This window comes from Astatotilapia calliptera, chromosome 10, assembly GCF_900246225.1.
Source record: "Astatotilapia calliptera chromosome 10, fAstCal1.2, whole genome shotgun sequence".
In the NCBI taxonomy this organism is placed as follows: domain Eukaryota; kingdom Metazoa; phylum Chordata; class Actinopteri; order Cichliformes; family Cichlidae; genus Astatotilapia; species Astatotilapia calliptera.
Genome location: NC_039311.1, coordinates 12019958 through 12035562, shown reverse-complemented (window position 1 = coordinate 12035562; position 15605 = coordinate 12019958). Strand labels below are relative to the sequence as shown.

The following is a 15605-nucleotide window of genomic DNA, read 5'->3' as shown; positions in this document are numbered from 1 at the left end:
AAAATCCCAGAAGTGTGCTGTTTGATTTGTGTGGATTGGATTAGATGTGGACTGAATTTAGGTCAGGTGAGCATGAGGACCAGTCAATCATATTTATTCTGTCATTCTCCAGGAACTGCCTGCATACTTTTGCCACATTGAGGCTGGGCATTGTTGTGCACCAATAAGAACTGAGGACCCACTGCAGCAGTGTACGGCCTGAACCTGCATCCTGGTACCTAATGGTAGTCAGGATGCTGTTGCCTAGCCTGCAGAGGCCTGTGTATCTTTTCATGAATTATCCTCACAAGACCATCACTAATCCACCACCAAACTGGTCATACTAATTGATATTACAGGCAGCATAACATTCATAACGTCCATGCTGGAAGAGTTGCAAAATATAAAACTAGTGAAAAAAAAGTCAATGCCCTCCACTTATAAAACCATTCCTGTTTGCAAACATAAATGGAAATACAGTATATCCAGTAGCAAGCTTGACTGATAGGGTTTCATTACATATTATTCTTTTCAGCTATGCTTTTACTGCATTGGCAGTGTATTTGGGATCATTGTCACGTTGAGAAATTAAGCTGTTGCCAAACGGATCCTTTCCAGTCACTGGATGTGATTCAGTCACAAACCAAAACAAAACCAATTTTAAAACGCTAATCTTAAACTCTATATCCTAAGTAAACAACTGAAAAAACACAAATATGCCAGAACTGTGGTCCCATTTCATTGTTTATTTATTTCTTATTACTGTTTTGTTAGTTTATCTCTTCCATGTTTTTTCCTCTCATAAATTTAATTACCCACTGTGCAGTTAGCAAAATCAGTGTTGTGGGTACTGACTTTTACCTTCTGTATGTTCAAAATGTTACAGTGCTTAGTCAACATAACAAGTTGATTACCCCCCCCCCAAAAACAAACAAACAAACAAACAAACAAACAAACAAACAAACAAAAACAAATAAAACCCAACAGATTGTATATAAAGACGTTCATGATTTGTCATTTTTGTATAGAAAGTGTAAAGTTTATACACCATGGTCTTTACTGGTTTGATCCACCTGTTGCAACCATAATGGGACTTGTGTCTTCTCCCAAATATGAACCAGGAATCTTTTGCTTGTTAAACATGTAAACCACAACACTATGGACTCACCCGTGTAACAGTTGAGTACTACACGCGAAACCATCCCTATGAATTTTATACCTGCAAATTCTCAGTTTTAAAAAAGTGTCGCTCCACGAGTGCTCCGATTGTCTTACATTTGCAAGGTCTTCTATGAGTGAAGTGAGGTTCTTGATATTGTGTACTGGAATAACTAACCAATAAGTAAAAAAATACATAAATTGAGATAGAGGAAATACCTTCAGTTGTAGTCTTTCTTGATGAAATTGTTCAATGCAAACAAAATTAGGAGACTTCTGGTTCACAAATAGCTGTTTGTATTGTAATTAATTACAAGCCTCAAGCTACAAGCTTCTTGTATAGTATACACATGCATACATATGCACAATGCCTTTTTTTTTTTTTTAAAAACCCAAAAAAGGCCAAAAGTTGACTACACAGCATCAGCACTTTTATTAAACTTTTTAACACATTGGCAGTTAAGAGTACAGTTGGATGTTCCTGATGCCTGCAGTATATCAATTTCCAAATTCAAGTGTTGATCTAATGAAGTGCATACAGGACTGCAGCCTCTTTGCAACCACATGGAATGGTGTCACTTAGACAGCTGTGCATTTTAAAAGGATTGCAACGATCAAGATCAGTGGCAGACATGATTTACATACAAATATAGCTGCATGAATTCAATGTAAAAGTCACATGAAGAATCTATTACTGGGTGACGGATGTCTTAACGCTACTATATAAAGATAAAACAGAGAATAAATGAATGTTTTCAGATTGTAATTTGGTATTAGGTTACCCCACAGTCACACTGTAAATTCCAGACTTTTATCCTTCTTAATTTACAGTAAAAGGCACTCTTTGTCCTATTTTTATGGAAAGATCAGAAATAGGGCTAGTGTTATTAGAGTTGGCTAATATCTGAAACACGAAACCACAAAACCCAAGAAATTGACTGGAGGATGCTGCTGTTGTTAGCAACATGCTAATGTGACAAACCATACTGAATCCTTGAGTTGCAGCTTTATTGCAATTATTTGAATACGCAGCAAAAAGGCTACAGGCTGAAACCATCACATTGTTCTTTTGTCATTTTCCCAGTCATTCAGGACAAGGCACGGGTACTTATTCAAATTTGCAAAACGACATAAAAAGCCCATTATTTGTGTAGTTACACATTCTTCTGCCAAAAAGATTGGCTGATAATAGCTTTAAAAAGCCTCTGCGAGAATTGTTCCCATAGGACTCCTGGGACAAATGAGCTATTGCATAATCTTTGCAGCTTATTAATATTGCATGGGGACGCAGCTAATCAATTCACGACACAAGACAGAAGGTGTCTGCGAGTTATAAATACACATCTGGAACGAAAGATAATAAATAATGTTAAATAGTTGGAAAAAGGAAACTTACAAAAGATAAACCACTTGGTGAGAGAAATGTCACGCATGACAAAAAAACGTTTGGTCTCAACAATCTAAAAAGATTTGTAAAGCTAACCCTAACTGCTTTTTAATGCACTTTATAACTACTTTTTTTTTAATATCAGAAGAAGCTAACATCACAGCCCTTAAGCTACATTTCATTTTAATATTTATCAACTCAACAATTTGTTTTAGTCCGTGTTTCCTTGTGCTAAAAATCACTTCTGCAGCACTGCATAGCCTCACGGTTCCTTCAGTTATAGTGCTTTCAAATCAATAGCAAGAAATGAGGCAAGTGTTCCTATAAAGTATATAAGGCATAAACATTTAGTGTACTTAAAACAAAACACTGATTGTAGGTAGGTCGATATGCTAAACAGTCCTTGCTATTCTGGGTACGTATCCTCTCAACCTCAGAGGAGGAATACATATGGCTGTAGGCAGGTGGTCTGAGACAGACACTTCTGTTGCAAGCAGGCTCTACATGACCTGTGAGAGATGCAAATACAGTAACAAATACTACTTATTCTGACTTTTGGTGGTAGTGTATCAAAGCGGCTTATTACTGCTGTATGACACCTTCTCACAAGTGCGGTTCAGCTTCTGTGACCGTCAACCGAGGGTTGAGTAGCGTCAAACAAAGGTCTGCACCGGAGTGATGGAGCGTGTGGGCGAGCCTGGCCGCTCAGAGGCGGAGGAAGCTGAGCGATTGGCCACCTCTCGCTGTAATTCGTCTACCCTTTTCTGCAGCTCGGCGCGCTTTGCTAATAGCTCCTTGTAGCGCTGATGAATTGGTTCCTGGTAAAAGGGAGGGAGAAAAAAAAGAAAGTTAATTGAGTAAAATTAAGTGCACGAGTGCCAACCTCTGCCCTATTCTCTCAACTTTTTCTCTGCATGCGTTCCCAGTTCCAGGTGGACAGGGCAGGGACTCTTCATCTGGGATTACCTAGACCTAGACTGTGAATTTCCTCACGATAAAGCTGTAGCTGGTACTTCATTCTTTCTTTTTCTTGCCCATCTACCTGCCTGCTACCATGCCACACATCACCTTAGTTTCCTCCCAGATGGCAAAGTTTTTTCAGTTACGGAAGACATCCCACCTTCAGATCCTGGACGAGTCCCTAGTTTGTCAAAAACTGGTTCATAAGCCGATGACGAAGTGTGAACACACTGCACTGGGTGCTTTGTGCAACAATGTTAAGAACATCACACAGTCACATCCATTTATGCTCGCCGTTACAGTGCAGGTAGCTTCTGCAGTATTCTCCTGAACAGCAGGTGTCACCACTCAGACAATACTGCCACATAAACGCTGATATTAGAGAAGTCAAAGTTTCCCAGAGTCTTATCTTTTCAAACTGCTGTAACATCCCCCTCTGTGAATCTGAGCTTCAGTAGTGATGTGTCAGTAAAACAGCACAACACACCACATTATAGAAACTGAGAGGTGCACAACTGGCAGAAATGGCCAGCGTCAGTGGATGTGACATCAACTTTAGCCTCAGTGCCATTTGTGAGCCACTGCAATGGTGGGTATCAAACGGCCTTTGTGCAGACTTGTATAACTGTAATGCAAAACTAATGAGCTGTCAAAATCACTAAGATCACTCATGTAGGGTGGAGATGAATCTGAAGGTATGTTTGGTGCTGTCAGTACAAAAACAACATAATGACACTGAAGAGAAACTAAGGTGATGCGTGGTGGCCAGTAGGTAGGTGAATGAGAAGCAAAATGGAGTGGCAGCCACACCTTGATAGTCTGGATAGCGCCCAGGTGTTCCCAGTTGGCAAGTAGGGGAATGTACTGTGAGTATAGGGCAGCGATCATCACACAAGTGAAGTCCAAACAACAGCAAGTCTTCCTGACGTACCTGAGGTCTCATGCGTGGGTTCCAGCGAATGTAGTAGCCAACCCAAAGCTCCAGGTGGCGTAAGCTGACTGCTGGGAACAGTACATGGTTAGAGTAGTTCACATACAAAGGATTGGTGAAGTCCTCCAGCTGGCTGTTAATATATGACCACAATGAGACTGTCCTCTTGGGAATCTCCTGTAACAAAAAAGGAATGTGATTACACAAACCATACGAGTGAAAAACTAATTCATTCTTGTGCCATCTCTGATTCGTATTATGCTAGTTATTAAGCTGTATTATCCCAAGTAAAACGATAATGAGAGGGGGGGAAAAAAAATCATAAAATACCGAGAAACCAAATGAGCTTACTTCTTTTAACCTCTGCTGTTCACTGTTGCACAAGAATGTCCCAAAAAGGCAGCTGTACAGGTGATCCAGGATGGTCACCAGGAAGTAATCATTAAACTCAAAGGCGGCAGGAAACTTGAATTTAAAAAAACAAAACAAAAAACAGCTTGATTGCAATCCTTGAAAGAACCTTTTCCTAAACATTTCAGAACCTTAACTCAATATGTGTCACTTACCTGACGAGTTAACTGCCAGACACAATCAATAAACTGAATGAAAACAGGTGAGCGATCTGCATCCGTGTGGTTCTTATCTCCGTGACCAATGCGCTGCCAGAAACAGGAGCATAAGGAATCAGTGATGAAACTAGACTTCCAGCTGGACCGAAGTGGAAAAATAATCTGTTTACCAGTTGGAAGCGATGACCAAAGCTCAGCCACTCTTTCTCAAGCAGCACTTCAAAGCCGCGAATGGTGCGGTAGTAACTATCCAACATGAGCATAGACAAGGAGGTGAGCTGAGCTGTGCGGTCCCAGCCGTCGCTGCAGTGCACCACAACCGACGTTTTCCCTGACTCCACTTTGTCTGCGATCCTCAGCGCTCCAGCCAGGATCAGCTACAAACACAGGACCAGAAACACACAAACCATTATCACTGCAATATTTTTACAATGTCCTTTCCCAACCGATGGGTCACTATGCTCACCTTGATGTGCTCAAGCCAATGAGTGGACTCCAGATTGGAGAGCCAGTGGGAGTCCTCGATATTGGGGTAGACAACTTCCTTCAGCTTGCGGAGCGACTCCCTCATCACGTGGATATTGTGAATATCCAAGAAAACCAGCTCAGCGTTTTGATAGGCATCCTCGCTTTCATATCCACCCCCTTTCATCTGTGGGAAAGTAGAGGATGCAGTGGTTACTAAGATCCACGGGGCACAGAACAGAAAAACAGATCCAGTTAAATTATTGCCAACGAGACAGTCCTGAATCAGTAGTAGTAGAAGCTACATTAAGCAGCAAGGTCACCACAGCAGGTAGAGTTTTTAATGCCGGATGCCTTTCCTGACGTGGTCCTAAAGGGGATTTGTGTCTCTAGCTGGAAACAAACCAGGGACCTTTTTGCTTGCCAAGTGAATGCGTTAACCACTACACCACTGTAGGCACGACACAATAGAAACTAGTGATCTTCTAGCTAAAGAGCTCAGATTTTACCTTACTGCTCAAATATAGTACTGATTGCATGCTTTATTTACTTTAATCTGCAAAGACAACGCATAGCTAATACACTGTACCAGCTAAAAACTCAAAACTGTGCTTGATGATGCACAGCAAATAATAAAAGATAAGAATCTAAATCTGGCTACGGCTCCATACGAGCCTCTTCATTTTGGACTTTCGTGTTTATTTTTAGAATCTATTGGGAGATCTTTCATCCACGCTTTGAAACAAGTCTTGAATCAAACTTTGTTTCAGCTCTCTTTCCCCTTCCAATAATGCACACACGATCACCGTTAAGGATAGCTACTCTCTTTGACATCATGAACAACCACGAGTAGAAAAAGACTGTCTGAAATGGACCATTGAGAAAAGTCTGAAGCCTGACCTTTTGGCTCACTGGGATTACTATTATTGTCATTGTTATTATTTGAAGCTTTGGCCATGTTTAACATATGTATCAATCACTGTAACACAATGTAAAGTGGGTCCCATTAAATAAATATAATTTAGAAAATGGACCTTGTTGGCAGCAGCGTTGACGCTGGGTCTGGCATCAAAAATGAAGAGTTTATGTGACTGAGCATTAGCATCCATGATCGCCTGCAGGTATTTCTCATCCTCTTTGCTGCGCTTCCCGTTCACCCCAACCATCGGCTGACTGCAGCGTGTCACTGTTGCCTGGCTCTCTGGATGGATCCATGACAACACCTTTAAATAATGTGTAGCAGAATATCAGCACAGACTGTCCTGCAAGCCGGGCACACACAGACAATTATAGTACCGCTGAAAAATACGGTCGCTCACCGGTATCCTTCCCTTTGCTCGGAAGGCAGCGACTCTTTTCAGCTCCTCGTCTGGTATGTTAACAGGCACTGCCAGTGTTGATGGGTACGTGTCGCACAGCTCATAGTGATCGTTTACTTTAGTTATCCTCCAGCTTTCATTGGGTATACCCTTGACAAAAAAAGAAAAGACATAAGTAACCGGTTTTATGAGTGCACTTTAACATTTAACAAAGCATTCTGCATAACTTAAGTACCTGTCTTTTATACTCTGAGAGAGCATCATACACCTTCCATCCATTTTCAGGAAACACCTGCCCATATTCAAAGGCAAAGATTTGCTGTGGAGAGTGGGGGAGACATTTTTCAGTTGGTTGTACACGAAAAACAGTTTGTGCACTTTGTAAAAGACCTGTGAAAGTTAGACCTGTGAAAAACTAAGTACACTCCACAATTCAGTATCTTATGTAACCATCTTTAAGAGCAACAATTTGAAGTAATCATTTTCTGTATGACGTTATGATGGTGGAGGAATTTTAGCCCACTCTTGAACACGTTGCTTGAGGTCATTGAGGTTTGCAGGTATTTGTTTAGGCACAGCATTTCAAATGGTTTGAGGTCTGGACTGGCCATTATGTTTTACATTTGAAACTGTGCTTGGGATCATTATCTTATTAAATGACCCAATTAGGGCCAAGCTTTAACTGTTGAACAGATGGCTTCACATTTGACTCTAAAATACTTTAGTTCTCTGGCTCTCCTCCACAGCGTGTGTTTGTCCTGTCTTCCTCCCCTAACCCCTAACTGGTCACGAGTGATGGCCGCCCCTCCCTGAGCCTGGTTCTGCTGGAGCTTCCTTCCTGTTAAATGGGAGTTTTTCCTTCCAAATGTTGCCAAAGTGCTTGCTCATAAGAGGTCGTCTGATTTTTGGAGTTTTGCCTGTATTATTGGAGGGTCTTTACCTTATAATACAAAGTGCCACGAGGCAACTGTTGCTGTGATTTGGTTCTATATAAATCTAACTGAATTAAAATTGAACTTAGTTTTCAGAGGACTACGAATATGTGTTTCCCAGTACTGTATGTGCAGGACTATAAAGTCAGCAACAGCATTGCTGGGCAGTACTTACCAGCCCATTGGAAACAGGAAAAGCGAATTTCATCAGCACTTCAAAAATGGACTTCCTGAGGGTGTCCTCCATCTGTTTGTGTGCAAATCGTAGATTACGAACATCCTGTAGAAATGCAGAGCAACAAATCATGGAAAAACTCAAGGGCTAGCAGCTGTATGCAAGTATTATTTCATCACAGCCAAGCGTTATTACCAAGAAAGGTAACGTAGAAGTAGACCTTTGTAAAACTTCACTATTTCTTAATGGGCTATCTCTGTCTCTGCCAGAGATAGCCCAGCTCTGTCTCTGCTTCTCAGTTGAATAACTGTAAACTACTTGGCTATTTTGCAACTTAGCGATTCTGTTTTTTGTTTTGTGCATTTTATGTTCAATATAGGTATTTGTTGTGCCTGAAAATGAACAAATAAATGAAATGAAATGAATGAAAGCAGTAATTCTTTACAACTTTCACAAGCTTACTCACTTTGCACACCAGCCCATAGGACACATCGCGACTCGAAGCGTTTCCAATCCTTTCCACGCGACTCACCACCCCAAGTGGCAAGTCCAACATAAATGTTGAGTCCTGGAAATCAGCCAGACATTAACAAAAAACATAAATCTTCAAAATATAAATTAAAAATAATCAATAACATACCCTGTCCATAGATTTAAAGAATAGCCTGTAGTTGGTGACAGTCACAGTTCCCCTCAGTGCTCCAGTGAAGGGACAGAAGTAGGTGACATCTTGGGCTATGAATAAAAATAAGAGGATAAAGGTGATGATGCATTTTTGCTGTTTTGATGGGCTGTGATTGCAGATGAAAGGAAACCTACCCATGTCTTGCACGGTTTCATTTGGAAGCAACTGCAGTTCTTCTTTGTCTGAATCTCTGATGGCCTGCTGGAAACATATCATCTTTAGTTCTGAGTGGTCTCTTGACTGGAAATGTTACTCAAACATATAGGATAGGATGGGTAAAATTAAATGTGTAAAATCATCTACCTTGGCAGATATTTTGGGCTTGACCTGCAAAAAGAAGAGGAGAGCCACGCTTCAGTTTTTAAATTAAAAAAAAAAATGTTTTAATAGAAAAATAATAGCGGTGAAACATATGCAGGTCACTAACCCTGAGCTCTGGGGAAAACTCTGCAGAGGTGGACACAGAATCCGAGGACATAGCAGATGGTGGTTTGGCCTGGGCAGAGCGGTCAGAGCGAGAGGTGGAAGTGCTGGTGGAAAGTGACATCACACAAGTGAGAACCATTTATTAGGTGCAGTCTTTTCTTTTTTGGGGGGAGTTTTTTTTTTTTACATATCTATACGTATTCGTATATGTAATGACAGAAGACTCAATGACTAAAAAAAAAAACAGAGACATCTGTTGAGATTGGCCCTTTTTTTTTCTCAGACTGAGACAAAAATTTGTTAAATGTATATTTTTCATTTTCCAGATCACCTCTGATGGATCTGGGCATGCACAATGCCCTCAAGGAGTCGTATAACTGAGGTTAAGTTTAAAATTATACAGGATACGAACACTAAAATGCAAAAATGTAAGATTTTAAAACAGATTACAATTCCGGCAGCATGCTCATCACCCGGTGACATCAGGGCGAGGGGTTAGTGTCTTGTGTCGGACTACTGATTTCACCATGTGCACACGTACCTGACCTTGCAATACTACTCACATGGAATGAGCTACTAATCCCTTTCTCATTTCTCTTAATAGTTTTTCTATATTCATTTGTATGCGCAAAAAATATTACCTTGGAACAGCTGCATTTTTAAGTACCTCTGAGCATATCTTAAACTTAACCTGAATTATCAGACTCCTACTTTATATGCATGCCTATAAAGTAATTGTCAGAAATGAAAAATATACATATACTTGACTAAACTAAATTATGTTCTCCGTTATAATTAGAATATCATCTGGAAATTTTGATCTGTATTAGACCATCTAATGGTGTTTTTGTGATGGAGCGTGTCATGTTTGCTCAATCCAACATGAAAGCTGAATGAGATTTGCATTTTCATTTTTCAACTAAGAAGTTTATGTCAAAAAGCTATTCTACATGTTTTATTTTGCAGTACTATAAAATACAACTATATCGCAAAAGAAAGTGAAACTAGTTGTTTTTGTAATGAGATTTTTATTTACTGTATTTTAATTAACCCATATTGAGAGGGATTTTTTGTGTTTTGATTTGTTTTTTTTTTAATTGCAGATCCCGATTCAATTTTATGGCAAAAGGAGCCAGTGAAAACTTCAGGCTTTTATTTATGTCGACGGAACTTCTTTTCTAATCCATCTTCAAAAATATCTGATATACGAAACTAAAACGCTACAGCAATTATTGGATATGTGCAAACCACAACATTTTGAGGCAAATCAGACGTGGCTGTGAAGAAAATGTTCTAAAAATATTTCATGATTTGAGAAAGTGTTTTTAACTTGTCTGGCCCACACGAGCGCAAACTGGGCTCTATGTTGTCCATGGACTGAAATAAGTTTGACACTGTTTGGGCAAACACTCTACTACATCGAGGCTCTGTTAGCTTCCGTTTGACATTTCTATCACATCACAGCCTGAGTGATTACTGGAGCGGATCGATAAAACTGCGTTGTCCTAATTTACAGTTTAAGCTGCGTTGGTCTCGTAGCGCTCGTAGGACACCGTCACTGGTGGATAACATTAGTCACAGCGGAAAAGCTTACAAGAAGTGTACTGAAGTTAGACACGCTTAACTTTAGCTATAAAGCCTTAATAACTAACCCATGCCGATAGTGTCAAAACTTTTGGTTAGCTTAAAAGGCGGTGTCTGGCGGTGAGTTTAGCTACCTGGACAATGAATCTACACTCGGCTGTCGGGAAGAGGAGCGCTTCGAGCCCAAGCTGTCGACACTCCCGCTCTTCTCCATGTTCTCCTTCTTCAAGTGTTTGGATAACCGGTATTGCGAGTCAAGACTTTACCGCTAAAGAGCCACTGAATGCTTTTAAATCCCTCCTCCGAGTGAAGCAAATCCCCACAAACAAAAGGAAGCTGCCATCTTTTCCCAGAAGCCTCCCAATCCCCGTCACAGGCAGGATCGTTGGAGGGCGCGCCCTCTGCTGTCTCTCTGTGGAACTACAACTGATCGCGTGCAACGCGTTTCTCTCGTGCCAAACCTCTGGCTACGCAGTAGAAAGTGGATGACAGGATAATGCTTATTTTTAATGAAGACGTACACATTGTCTAATTATCCACCCAACGTCCACGTGGGTAATGTCACTGCCTTGGGTCCATAATAATGAATGCTGGAATAATGAAATGGCTAAAGTGCAGTAAAATTAACTTTAGTACTGACAGTAACTTAAATCGTGTTTACATTCGTGTCAATGAAAGACTTAATGCAAGAACAATAGAAATAGTCACTTTTGTTTGACTTTACTGCTACTTTCTATTGAATGAGATGAAGCTGATAATTTCAAATGCAAAATGGATTTTAGACAAGAAGTCTACTGTATGCAGCTAGGTTTAATAAGAAGGGAGAAGCTGTATCTGCATGGAAATACACCAAAATTAAATGTGCTCAAATTGTTCAACAATTCTGCATAATTACAGACAATTCATTAAATGAGTAATAAACTGGGAATATTCTAATCTTGATGAAGTGGAACATGTAGTTTGGATAAGATTAACATAAAATTTGCACCTTTATTTTACTGGAAAGTTTTGTGTGTATAGGATAACAGTATCCTGGTGACTGATGTGCTTTTGATTTTTCAGTCTGTTTATTTTTAAGGGTTCATAAAGCAGTTTAATATGAAGACACTTTATTGAAAAAAAGAATTCCACAAGAAATGTGACAGACTGACAGGGTGTATTGTGCCTTTGGGATGTGCCTGATTTAGACTTCTGCAGGAAATCCAAGTTGTACCTTCTACTGCAACCGAAACCCGTCTTAACTCTACACTGTAACCTTCCATGTCATTCAGTTGTTGCAGTCTGCATCGACCTGAGATGTAGCTATATTTCTTGAGAGGTGCAGGTCAGGTTGCGGTGTAGGGTTAAGAAGGCTTTCCGGTTACGTTACGATTTCCCACAGAAGTCTAAATCAGGCTCCAGTGCCCCTGTGCCCTTGAATAAGATAAGCAGGGAAAAAGTCAATGACACATGGCTGCATAAAGAAATAAAGGCTTGACTGCAGATCTCTACACTGTTTTGAATGAAATGTTTGTGTGCGTGGAGCGGCTAAACAGAAGGAAGATATTTCCTTGTGATGGTCTGACTGGATCCTAATCTAACTGTGCATTTGTGGAGATGCTAGTTTATATAATCTCTGCCAGCTGAAAAAAAAACCCCCAAAGAAAATAAATGTCTGGTCACATTTTAAAACTGCACTTAACTTTTGACAAATTTCACTCAAAGGATGTCACGTTGACACATTTATATACAGCATGACTGTACAGATGGATACGTGGTTAATAGCATGGATAGATGGATGACTGTACAAGTATTAATCAAGTTCTATACAGAGTTTATTTGAAAAACCATGTACCCTCCGCAACAGAGGGTAGAGGAAGGAGACCAAACACATTTGATAATAAAAACAAAAACAATACAAATGACACAGAGGAAGTCCTCTACTTTACATATTTCTCCATAAATTTCTTGTGAAATTCAGAGCGCAGTGTGTCATTCACAAAGCGTTTCTCCTTCCGTGCTTCGTCCACTCCTTTGGCACAATTCTTGAACACTACGTCATCATCCCACCTTGAATAATATTAAGAAATGAAATCAAGATTAGATTTAAGAGGCCTTTTCCCCAAATACAAACCTCATCCTGTGTTTTTACTGTGTGTATAAGTGAGACATACCTTCTCTTGACTCTGAATGAATTCTGGTTCTGGTTCTGTTGCTGCTGTCCAGCCAAATTAATCAGTGGATTGCCGCTCAAGATATTTTCCATTCGAATTCTCTCCTCCTCTGCCTTTTGCTCTCGTTCCTAAGATGGAAAAAATAATATTTTACTGAATATAAAGAAGTAACATTTCTTATGTTCAAATGCAGCATCTTATTACAGTTAGTGCAAACAGAACAGCCTAAAACAAAGTTACTTTGCGTTCTTGCTCTTCAGCACGCTCTTTTTTAATCTTCTCCAATTCAGCCAAAAGAGCTGCAGTGTCATCATCATCACTATCTTCATCAGAGTCCTCGTCCTCATCATCCTAATAAAATAAAAATAATTATTAAGGGAGATTAATCAGTACTAATCACCACTCAAGTTAAATGCCCAAAATGTCTTGCATTGCAGACACTCACATCAGTGAGAGGATCATCAGCATCAAGGTTAGCAGCTGGAATCTGATCCAGTCTTGGCCTCTTTGAAGATGATGAAGAAGATGATGATGATGTGGTGTGCTCTGGAAAAAATAAGACCAACATAATGCTATATGTGAGAAAATAAATATAATCTAAAATATATTTTACATTAACAGGAAGTCTAATTTCTACAGGAAGTCTAATTTCTGCAGAAAGACCAACCTCTTGGTCCCCTCTCTCTGGTCTTTTCACGTACTGCTACACGCTCCCTCTCCTCCAGCTCTCTGCGAAAGTCACGGGCACGGACCTCCTCGGGGGCATCCTGGGTAGGCTGCCTGCAGAAGGGAGAACATTTGCAGATCAATAAACTCTAATGTTCATCCAGAATGCTTTCTGGAACACTTTCACCACTCTCACAGTGAGCAGACAGATGATGCAGTAGGAACTGATCCGAAAGCATCTTTCCCTCTAGCAAACCAGCCATCAGATCAGGTAATGATAAAACTCCATTCACATTTGATCATCTGACCTGTACTTGATCTTTGTGTGACCTGGAAGATCTCGACTGGAGTACTGCTTGGAGAGAGCACTCAAATCACCTTCTCCTTTACCCCTCCCTCCTCTTGCCGGCTCAAATGTTGGTCTTGCAGCTGTAGTCATCTTTGATGGCTCTGCAATTAGACACAGGGGACATTAAAACTATCAAACAGATGGAAAAGCTGCAAGCAGTAAAAGCAAAAAAGTCACGGTGTCCATTATCAAATTGCAGTTCCCTACAACACAACAGGCGTTTACTCCACTTATGTGTTTTATAGAAAGTCAGAAGGCTCATCTTTTTGGTTTTTAGACAGGCTGGTACAACAGTACCCTTTCCCAAATATCAACCATCCATTCATTAAACCTCAGTGGTGATCAAACCGCTTATAGTTTGCATGTGTTTCCATGTTTGCAACGTAAATAACATTTGAGAGGCATTTAGATTACAAGTTACGTAATCTTCCTAACAAATATCATTTGCTCACATGCTAAAACTCCAGGTCAATCAATTAAACCTATAATTAACAATTCTCTTATTAAACTGCGACTGTGGCATTTTAAACACTTCTTTGTAGGATAAGTATCAGCTGCCAACAGGCAAGTAAATGAAAAGAACAAATTAGCCTGCTAGCTGCTAAAGCTAAAACGCTGCTTCCTATAAAAGCCGATGAGGTTGAAAACGACAGTAATTCGAGCCTTCAGTAACACGGATAATGTTTCAGAGAAGTGATATTACAGCCAAAAATAAAGGAAATAAAAAAATCCATTAAGCAGTATTTAAAAATTAGGTTTAAAGCAACAACACTTACAAAGCCGCTACCACACGACGAAAGGAACGCTGATACAACAATCAACGTCACTTCCGGGGGAAAAAAGATGTGTTCAGGAACACTCAGAGAAAATAGCGTGCGAAATATGAGACATTTTAAACTTCTTACATCTCAACACAGCGTTGACACGACTAGGGTGTACGCATATAACTTAACAAATATGCTACAGCCTCTCCAATTTTTATTTTGCTTTCACTTCACTTTCACTTTATTATTTTTTATTTCACTTCCAAAAGACTGATAGACTAAACTGACTACAGGGGCATCAGCGGAGGAGTGACCTGTCTTCTCAATAGTGCATTGTGTTACAGTGAAGTAGTGATGTGTCAGTTGCAAACGAAATGGCTCTTAATGAGCCGGGTCTTTGACGTGAAGACGCGAGCCGCGGGGTTTTTTCTTTCCTTCTCTCACCCTCTCTCTCACCCTTTTTTCGGCTTCACTCCACACTCGAGCCTTGTGCCTTGCGCTGGGCAGAGGGGGGAGGAGCAGTAGTTACACTCTCAGTAGCACAGGAACAGAGCAGGAGGGAGAGAAAGAGAGCCAGGGACAACAACATCACATTAGAAAGGTATAGTAATCATCCACAACTATTTTCAGTTGCAGATGATAAAGGATTCAGAAAGTTTATTTATGCAGGCTCATATGACAGAGAATATACATCTTCTTTTTGTTTTCATATTTTAATTTATATTTAATTGTGTTGTGGTTTTCACCGTTTTGTGTTGTTTCATTTTAAATTTGTTTAACCCTTTAAGACCTACCATAGAACCAAGGCCGCCAGAGCTTACTTTATATTTTTACATGCTGTAGTGCCATTTTTGGGAGCATTTCAAGTTGCTATACATCAACACAACTGTTATAGCCCATATTTTAATAATATGTATGCATTAAGTCCATAGTAACTACATAAATTGCAAAAAAGTGCAATAAACTACAAAAAAATTGAAAATCGTTTTTTTTTTTTTTACATATATTTCTACTTGGAGAAATTTAAGAGGTTTATCTTTCAAAACTTTAAATACAAAAAAGTTGCAAAAAATAGTTTACAACAACAGGAAATTTTGAGTGTC

General features: G+C 39.9%; 2 protein-coding genes across 3 annotated transcripts; both read right to left on the bottom strand.

The window, feature by feature from the left end:
* Positions 1-1417: 1417 nt before the first annotated feature.
* mtmr2 (myotubularin related protein 2) lies at positions 1418-11058 on the bottom strand. 2 transcript variants are annotated; one of them, XM_026182094.1, is made up of 16 exons: positions 10705-11058; positions 8988-9090; positions 8864-8887; positions 8695-8761; positions 8516-8610; positions 8342-8443; positions 7876-7980; positions 7004-7087; positions 6769-6918; positions 6484-6672; positions 5451-5636; positions 5155-5361; positions 4982-5074; positions 4767-4880; positions 4416-4592; positions 1418-3342 (listed from the first exon to the last, which is right to left on the bottom strand). In XM_026182094.1, the coding sequence occupies exons 1-16, from the start codon at positions 10782-10784 to the stop codon at positions 3178-3180; spliced, it is 1941 nt and encodes a 646-aa protein (XP_026037879.1). In that variant the 5' UTR covers positions 10785-11058; the 3' UTR covers positions 1418-3177. The 2 variants fall into 2 exon arrangements, with proteins under 2 accessions (XP_026037879.1, XP_026037881.1); XM_026182096.1 differs by having other exon boundaries at positions 8695-8758.
* A 604-nt stretch (positions 11059-11662) lies between these two features.
* cwc15 (CWC15 spliceosome associated protein) lies at positions 11663-14618 on the bottom strand. The gene is made up of 7 exons (XM_026182097.1): positions 14515-14618; positions 13698-13839; positions 13391-13503; positions 13169-13269; positions 12964-13074; positions 12724-12851; positions 11663-12619 (listed from the first exon to the last, which is right to left on the bottom strand). Exons 2-7 carry the CDS (start codon positions 13826-13828, stop codon positions 12490-12492), a joined length of 714 nt encoding a protein of 237 aa, XP_026037882.1. The 5' UTR covers positions 13829-13839; positions 14515-14618; the 3' UTR covers positions 11663-12489.
* Between the last annotated feature and the right edge of the window lie 987 nt (positions 14619-15605).